The sequence below is a fragment of the Mesitornis unicolor genome, unplaced genomic scaffold, assembly GCF_000695765.1.
Source record: "Mesitornis unicolor isolate BGI_N332 unplaced genomic scaffold, ASM69576v1 scaffold20045, whole genome shotgun sequence".
In the NCBI taxonomy this organism is placed as follows: domain Eukaryota; kingdom Metazoa; phylum Chordata; class Aves; order Mesitornithiformes; family Mesitornithidae; genus Mesitornis; species Mesitornis unicolor.
In genome coordinates, this window is record NW_010186432.1 from 1 (window position 1) to 9,249 (window position 9,249).

The following is a 9,249-nucleotide window of genomic DNA, read 5'->3' on the forward strand; positions in this document are numbered from 1 at the left end:
GGGGCCGTGGACTTCAGCGGCCGGGGGATGCGTAGGGGAGACGGTGGAGGGTGCGGGTAACGTTGCTCGGCCCGGCCCGTTGAGACGGCGGGAGAAGGTGGAGGGGCAGGCCTTCCCCTCTGGCATCTGCTCGAGGTCTCGCCCCGCCGCCCGGGCTTCTCCCATCGGGAGCAGCTGCTGGCCTTCTCGCGGGCCAGTGGTGGTCGCTTGGCTCACGGCGCTCCCTCGCTCCCTCCCGACCCCAGGCGACTCAGCGCTGGTCGGAGACACGGCTGTAGGGACTGCTGGCTTTTAAGTAAAGCAGGACGCTTTTCTCTTGTTGCAGACACTTTCCACCTATTTCTGCTGGGATCCGCCTCGGCGCCGGCCTGCTGGGACTCCCTGGTTGTTAAGCAGACTTCAAAACAGTGTGACATCGCTCTGCTTGTCTCCTCCTTCCTGAAAAAGGGTAGCTGCTTTCTGAGCCATCGCGTACCAACTTCACATATTCCTCAGATTGTCACCAGCTTCTTGGTTGTTTTTCTGAGGCCTTACTGAGGCTTAATTACTGATAGGCTTTTGTGGTTGTAAAGTAATGTAAGATGTTTGTACTACTCAGTTTTAACTCTCTAATTGACTCTTTTATTAAGAGACATTGTTTTAACTTGGGAATGGTTAAATGGCCAAAGAATTCAGTTATTTACGGTTAAGGGCTGTTTTATTTGACTGCTGTTGGCCTGCAACTTAAACTTGCATCTTTTTTTTATCCCATGCTTTTTCTGTGTTATGGCTGCTGCAACAATAGTTCATGATACATCAGAAGCTGTAGAGCTCTGTTCTCCCTGTGGGTTATACCTTAAACCCATTACAAAAATGACCATCAGTGTGGCACTTCCTCAGCTGAAACAACCGGGAAAATCCATTTCGAACTGGGAAGTGATGGAAAGATTGAAAGGGATGGTGCAAACTCATCAGTTTTCCACTCTTCGGATTTCTAAAAGCACAATGGATTTCATCCGGTTTGAAGGAGAGGTTGAAAACAAAAGTTTAGTTAAATCTTTTCTGGCATGCCTTGATGGCAAAACAATAAAACTGAGTGGCTTCTCTGACATTTTGAAAGTCCGTGCTGCGGAATATAAGATTGACTTTCCTACCAGGCATGACTGGGACTCGTTTTTCCGTGATGCAAAAGACATGAATGAAACTTTGCCTGGGGAAAGGCCAGATACAATTCACTTAGAGGGTTTACCTTGTAAGTGGTTTGCAGCAAAGGACTCCGGCTCGGAAAAGCCAAATGAAGAAGTCCTTATTAAAGTGTTCCAGAAATTTGGAGAAATACGTAATGTGGACATACCTATGCTGGACCCTTACAGAGAAGAAATGACTGGCAGAAATTTTCACACTTTCAGCTTTGGAGGCCATTTAAATTTTGAAGCTTATGTTCAATATCGGGAGTACGCAGGTTTCATTAAGGCCATGAATGCCCTGCGAGGGATGAAGCTGATGTATAAAGGTGATGATGGCAAAGCAGTGGCTTGCAATATAAAGGTGAGAAACTGCAGGTTTTTTTATGGGAACCCAAGTGAAAGACCAAACATAGCTAAATGTTATTTCCCTAGTGCTTAAAGCCTGCATCTGTGTGCTCTAGTGGTGACGACTGGTGACATTAACAGCACTAATGTAGTTTTATGGAACAGCTGTAAAAGAATTTTTAAAGGAAAATGATGGAGGGAAAAAAGGGTTGTTAGGCTGCATGGGCAAAGTGGGTAGGGTTTTGCCTTTTATTTTTTAACAAGACAGTTCTGGAAATGAGAACTGCTTGATGGAAGGACCAAGTTTATGAACATGACCTGCTAAAAGTTTCTTAGAAAGTAAAATGTATTTATAAATCTTGTAATCTCAGTTAAAATTCTATTTCTGAGCAAGTTCATATATATTTCACCAGAAGGCTGACTTTAAAGTACATTTTTTTTCTCTTGTGTTCCCTACATAGAAATTCTGGGGGAGAATTTCACAGCCTCTCTGTTTGGTCCCAGTAGTCATAACAAGGTCTACCAGAAAAGTGTCAGGACTGTGAAGGCATGTGGCCTGTAAGGCCTGTGGAATACAGAGTTAATCACTAGTGTACTTCACATACAGAAAGGCCTCACAGAAATTTAAATGATAATGTTAATCTGTAGCACAGTTTCCTGTGAATGCAGTATGTTTAATTCATAATAGTTACATATTGAGTTTTCCAGATCTTTTTTTCTGTGACCTCATTGTCTTAAAAAATGCAGCTGTGACAGGAGAGAACAATGCAGTCTGTTCAGATGTAGTATCTGTGAAAGTAAGGCCTGAAGAAAACTCGCTCTGATACATGTGGAGATGGTCTGTGCATTTATGTATTGATTGCGTGAAATGTTTGCAACTGCATTTCAGTATGCTTAATAATTATTCATCAAATCAGAAGGTGTATTTCAGGAAAAAGCTTGAGTATTCCTTTGTGTAATGTGGGGGCATGGAAATATTTGTTCAAGTTTTAGTTTAGTCAGTATAAGTACTGTAATCTTTTAACTTGTTATCAAAGTTTGTCAGTTGGAGCATAGGAACTGTACCTTGACCCTCAAGGTTTTCAAGGGGATGTGAACTTCAAACCATCACTTACATGCAACGGATTAGGGTTCCCAAATTTAGTTTGGCTGTGCAAGAGGAAGCATGCCTTCCTGGCAGCTGCCCTGGGGATTGATAGGAAAGAGAGAGGGCTATGCTTGCGACTGAGCTGTTGGGACAGATTTCTTTCATACAAGGTTGCAACACCTTATCAGTTTCTACCTGTCTGTCCTATTAGCCTGTTAATTAAACATCATTTTTCATAAAGCCTGAGGGAATTAAACTGCAGAGTATGTGCGCTTTGTAGTTCATGACGATGGGCCTAATGAGAATTATAGACCCTTGCCTACCTGCATAGGTGGTGGTGTCTAGAATGGGAGATTAAGACACCAGAGATGCGATGTCTGCTGATGTCTTATTCTGGCGTGCAGCTGGACATGGCCAAGGTGTGGCCACGTGTCCTGGAAGCTAAGTGTTTTCCCAGGTCCTCTTGCTCAGATGTGTGTAGCTTCCCTTTCTCTTGTGTTCCCAGTCTCAAACTTGGAGCTTCAGCCCAGTGTACCTCATTTTGGGAATCTTGGTGGGGAGGCACTTGCTTAAACCAAGTGCTGAATGTTGTAGAACTATTTGTTCAGCTGAACTTAAGGATCACAGTGTTAGGGAGAAAGGGAAGCCTTTATTAAGGCCCATTTCACCTGGTGCTGTACAGTCCCTAAGAGCATACATGAGTTGAAAGACTTCTGTATGTTCCCCTTCTCGCAGGTTGGAACCGTTGGATAGCCAGGGCCTAAACCACACTAGGATTTACTTTTGGATGTCAGACACAGAGAAGTGTAAACTGGTACCTGATTGTGCTAATGTGCAGGCATTTAGTTCCCTGTTACCCAGCTGTAGTACTTTGATGCTTCCTCTGGGCACATAGAGAAGTTCTCTTTGTTTTGAAGAAGGTTTTATAGTTTTGATAATACTCACACAGTGGTTTGGATATCTTTGTGCTAGGTTACAGTTGTTAAGGATTGTGCAGGTTGTCGTGGACTCCTTTTGTAAACTTAAAACTGTTTTCAATTGTATCTTCTAAAGGTTTCTTTTGACTCAACAAAACATCTCAGTGATGCATCAATTAAGAAGCGTCAGCTTGAAAGACAAAAGCTTCAAGAGCTTGAAAAACAGAGAGAAGAACAAAAACGTAAAGAGAAAGAAGCTGAGGAAAAGCAAAAAGAGGAAGAAAGGTATTTATTGCTTACTGCTCAGTTATATTTTTAACAATCAGGCATAACAAAACTAGTTATTCCTTCATATCAACATCAATAGATAGAGAATAACTAAAAGTTTCCTTTCAAAGTTCTACTCCTGTAGCTAAAGTGAAGCACTTGAAATATTGTGGTCCTTTTGAAGAAGTAGGATTTGGGGAGTTTGAGATTTGGGGAAGAGTGTTTTACAATTTATTTTTTTTTAATCGAACTGTAATTGCAAGAGCTGAGAACTTATATCATTTGTAGTCATTCTGATAGAAAAATGTGTACTGCAAATGAAGAAGAGAAAATGATGCACTAGTTCTACTAGTAAATCACTTTGATGTTTCAGAGCTTATTTGCTTTTAACATCAGTATTTTTCCAGGAAAGGGATGATATACAAGCATATCTTTACAGTGGCAATTTAAGAAATGTATATAGTGCAAATATCATCAGACAGCTGTTCAGAATATAAACATGAGTGGAGCCAATTGTTCCAGAGGTTATATAGCGCCCAGTTGCCTTGTTGTATATAAATTGTTATTGCTTAATGTTTAGATATTAAACAGTTTATGAAACTATAATATTATTTAGATTATCACTAATGCTTATGTTCAGTCCAAAATATTAAATCTGCAAAATACTCAGTTTCCTAAAAGTTGTGCCATTAGACACCACATCTCAGGAACCCTCAGTCATTTACACAAGCTACCATTTTGTCCTGATGGCTGAAATAAAAAGCACCAACCCACGCACATTAACTGGCTTGGTAATTTTCTTCTCACCATGGTGATTGACTGCCCAGCTGTCTGATGCATTATTATTGCCTCTGTTTCAATTGGTTTTAAAAAAACCCAACTTTTTGTTGTAGACATGCTTTATATCTGGATTCCAACATATTTTTAAATATTACAGGCTGATGCTTATTTGCTGTCATAACTAATGGTTAAATGTTCCCTGTTTTCTACTTTCATTCTTTGGTAATCAACAAAGACTTACTTCGAAGCAAATTTACTTGAAGTACGAAATGTATTTTTATATAGAATGGGAGTCTAAAATTGTACCTACCTTAGATAAGGTAAACATATTAATTTCTTTTTAGGAAGCAGAGAGAGCTTGAAGAATATGAGAGAGAGAGAAAAAGAGAAGAAAAGTTGCGCAAGAGAGAACAGAAACAGAAAGATCGTGAACTTCGGCGAAACAAAAAGCAACTTGAAAAGCTTCAAGCTGAAGAGCAGAAAAAACTGCAAGAGAAGATAAAGTTAGAAGAAAGGAAGCTCCTGTTAGCTCAGAGGAATCTTCAGTCCATTAGACTAATTGCAGAACTGCTAAGCAGGGCAAAGGTAACTGCAATATTTATTTCAGAAGCTAATGAAGAACCCAGAAGAACAAAGCCTTTTACTGACTTAAAGGGGGGTGGGGAATGCTGTTCATTAAACAACAGATTTACTATCTTTCCAGATGCTATTCCTTAGAGTAAAAACTCAAAAAAGTGCAATGAAACAGTATTTCTTCCTTGGTAAAATACATGCATATAGGTAAATGGAAGAGTTAACTTGAACCTGTAGTCCTGAATGACTGTTTTTCGCACAAACTAATGTTTGTGCAGTCTGGGAAAGGAATGTGTAAGCATGATAAAGGGAACCAAACACACAGGATAAGATTTGTCTTATCCTTATTTCTGATTCCAGTTTTAATGCAGTTTTCCTTCTGGCTTTCAGCAGTTACATAAACTATTCTTTGCAGTTTCGGATAATGAGCTTTCATTATTTGATGTTTGAAAATGTGCAGAATTGTTTCCTCTAGGAAGAGTACTGTCAGCTGAGGTTTCAAATGTTAGATCCCTTCTCTCTAACAGTATTATTTTTAACTGAAGCAGGATGTCATTTGCTTAAGACTTGGATCAAGTGAGGTTAGGGTATAATGTAATGTATGTTAAGTATTTTCTGTAGAAATGGAAATCACTGTGGCAAAGCACAGTTTGTTTTTATTTTTCCTTGATGCCAGTGTACCTCAGGAGTGTTTTTGAACTCATACAGTGCTATTTGGTCAGTTACATGCTAGGAGAAGGGAAAAATACTTCTGGCAGGCTTTGTAGCTTTGCAGCTGTGAAATAGTAAGGTTGTCTGATAAAACAGAGCAATGTGTTTCTTTCATTCCCAGAATTTTGAAATCTACACTAAGCTGTTTGTCTGGGTCAGAATGAAAAAAAAAATAGCTTGAACCTTTTTAACTCAGTATCATGAGTTTCTAAAGTGGTTGACAAAATGAGAAACAGTGTCTACATAATGTGTGTTTAATTGTTTGCTGTTTTTAATGGACTCATTGTAGAGTCATCTATGAACCACAGATTGTGATCATCAAAGAGGAATTAATGTTTTAAATTTGAAACCTTCAGGTGTTGACCCTGATAAATATATTTTAGTACTTCAAATTTCACATACTGTTCTAGCTTGTGTGTTACTCTTGATGTATTAAGGGGGGGGATTGGACTAGATGATCTTTTGAGGTCCCTTCCAGTCCCTAACGTTCTGTGATTCTGTGTGATTCTGTAAGGAGCCATAAAGACCAAGCTTTGGTTTTGCCTTGTGAAACAGTTGACATTCAGAAGAGTTTGTGGACTAATACTAATGTTTCACCTTACGACAGTTGTATGTTGGTCTTTTTGTTTGGTTGGTTTGAGTTCTTTTCCTTTTAAGAAGAAAACAACTGTTTTAGTTTGGGATGGTTAAGTTCTGTTTGTTAGATTTTATTTTCTTGGCTGGCTTTGTGTTATTGTATAACTTGGAAGCATGAGCAGGTCTATAAATATTTTCTTGTTTATTCATACCTTCTCTTTGACTTTCTTTCAGACTATAAAGCTTTTGGAGCAAGAACAGAATGAGGAAAAGATTCGTCTTCAGCAGCTAGAGGAGAAACGAAGACTCCAGGAGGCTGAGCTCAAACGTGTGGAAGAAGAAAAAGAGAGAGCACTGGGATTGCAGAGGAAAGAAAAGGAACTGAGGGAAAAACTACTGAACAATCTTCTGAGCAAGAAAATGGATGCAGTTAATCAAAACAAAGAAGAAACTGAAGCATCTCAGTCTGACATGCTGAAAACCTCTAGTGGTGTTCCACACACTGTGTCATCCAGTTGCATCACTTCTACCTCAGGACAGGCTGTTACGGGGAAACAGGCTCCCAACTTTCAAAAAGAAGTAGCATCTTCTGAGACTGTAAACACTCAATGCAAGTACTTGAATGGCAACATTCATGACAGAGTTCATGTTAAAGAAGGTCAGAAACATACCACAGACTCTGAGAAGTGTTCTGAGAAAAGAAGTTCAGGGGTGCTTTCCTGTGTTCCTGCCAATAACCAGCAGCAGAAGGGCCTCTCTAGCTACAACCAGAATACCTGCAGGAAGGACTCGCACTGTGAGCAGGGCAAACGGAGCACAGAGCCAAGGAGAAGAAAGAGCCGTTCGTGTAGCAGCATAAACACTGATGAGAGTAAGGGTAAACGAGAGAGGAGCAGACACAGAAGAGAGGCGAGTTACCAGGATGAAAAGCGCAGGAAAGAAAGGAGGTATTATAGACACTCTAGCAGAAGTTACAGTCCTCGGCGAAGAAGTGTAAGCCCCAGATGTTCACGTTACAGAAGAACTCACAGCAGTGAACGTAAACGAGACAGAAGAGAAAGAAGTCATAGTCGCAGAAGCATGAGCAGGAGACGAAGGCACCGAAAGAGATCACTTAGTAAGCAAAGGAGTACTTGGAGTGGGTAGTGGAGGCCTTGGCTCCTCAGAAAGGCTGTAGTTGGACTAAAGGGCCAGAAAGTTGTAAGCGAGACCTTGTCAGTGTGACTGCTGTAGAAAACACATTCGTTTCAACCAATGCTTAACTTGCATCGAGTCCCTGAAGTCGAGAAAAGAGATGCCTGGTTTTTTTCTTTTTTTACTTTCTTTCATGCTTTGTTGTCTCTAGGTTTCTGCCACAATGTAGGTATAACCACCTGCGCTTGTGCTCAAGTTCCTACAGTGCTAAAAGCCAACCAATTTTCTTGATTTTTTTCAGCTTTCTAAACTATAATTTTAGTTGATTTAGTTTTTTCTCTTTATCACCTAATTTGGCTTGAGAAGCACATGGGTGCCAGTTATAGGAACTTCAGATGTGACAAGATACTACATACAGATTTGTTTTAAAATGCTTTCTGGTGTATTCAATTAAATCACATTTAACAAAGTAGAATTTTTGGTGATTGAGACGGATAGCAGGACTTTCATATAGTTCTTAAAACTGACTAGAAAGATACACAGGATATCTTTTAAACTGCTATGATTCCTTCTTACATCTGTATGGTGCCAAGCTTTGTGGCCCAAATTATTCTGGCACGTAATGCCATTTGTATTATAATACTTTCCATGTATGAGAGAGACACTGATGGAGGAAGTAAGAATCAATGATACAATGGTTGAAAAGTTCTGTTATTTTATTGACATATTAGGCTTTGTAATTACTTGAGATGGCATAGAGCCACTTGAAGCATTTTTTCAGGTACATACAGAGCTAGCCATTGTCATTTGAAAAAGGGGCCTTCTTGCTAAATTATTTTTACTTGTGGTGTTGGAAAGTAAGGCTGCAGTGTCTTGTTAAATCCGTTTAAGAATACTTTTGCTTCTAAAATGCAGCTCAGGAATATTAAAAGCTATAACATTACAGTGAAAGAGTTTATTTTGCCTTTTTATGGTAAAATTAAAAAGAAAACTGTTTCCAGTGAACTGAAGTTGCTGTTTTCATGTATCAGTGTATTAAAATCTGCAGAAGTGTTGTATGAGAACCCTTTGTTGAAAAAATCACTCGACACATTTGAATAATGAATCTCAGCCACTCCTTTTGATGATGCTGTTATGTACGGCTATGTCAACTGTGAATTCAGTGAAGCATGTGCTCTTTATCTACAGCCTTCAGATGCCGTTTTCCTCACACTGTTGCGTCAAATCAAAGTGCATCCCTTTCATGGAGTGCCTGAGAAGCACACTGGTGCTGCAAGCTCAGCTGGATCCCTGGCTGCCTGAGTTTGTGTTGCTCTGTGAATGCATGCGGGGTTTGCTTCTTACTAAACCATGCTGCTGAAATCTCTGTAGTTAACTAGCTGTGGAAAGAAAAGGTAGACCTTCTTTTCTTTTCCTGGCAACTCACGTATTTAAAGATCTCCAATTGTTTATGTTACTTCTGCAGTTTTTGTGACTTCTCTTGCAAGTTTCACCACTTATTTTCAGGGCTGAAACCTAGACTGATTTATCAAATAATCTCAGCTTCACCAACGTCTTGAATTCTGAGCAGTTGCTTTCTGTGGAGAGCTCATTTTTTTACTATCATGGTTCTAAAAGCTTATCTGCCTGAAGATAAATTCATCCCTTGTAATGATTTAGCTAAAATCCAGTCTAGTGTTGCTTGCAAGTATTT

General features: G+C 39.7%; 1 protein-coding gene across 1 annotated transcript; it reads left to right on the plus strand.

Moving 5' to 3' along the window:
* The first annotated feature begins 410 nt into the window (after positions 1-410).
* Positions 411-8,596, plus strand: AKAP17A (A kinase (PRKA) anchor protein 17A). Its single transcript, XM_010185157.1, has 4 exons — positions 411-1,527; positions 3,652-3,800; positions 4,907-5,147; positions 6,657-8,596. Exons 1-4 carry the CDS (start codon positions 766-768, stop codon positions 7,566-7,568), a joined length of 2,064 nt encoding a protein of 687 aa, XP_010183459.1. The 5' UTR covers positions 411-765; the 3' UTR covers positions 7,569-8,596.
* Positions 8,597-9,249: the final 653 nt, after the last annotated feature.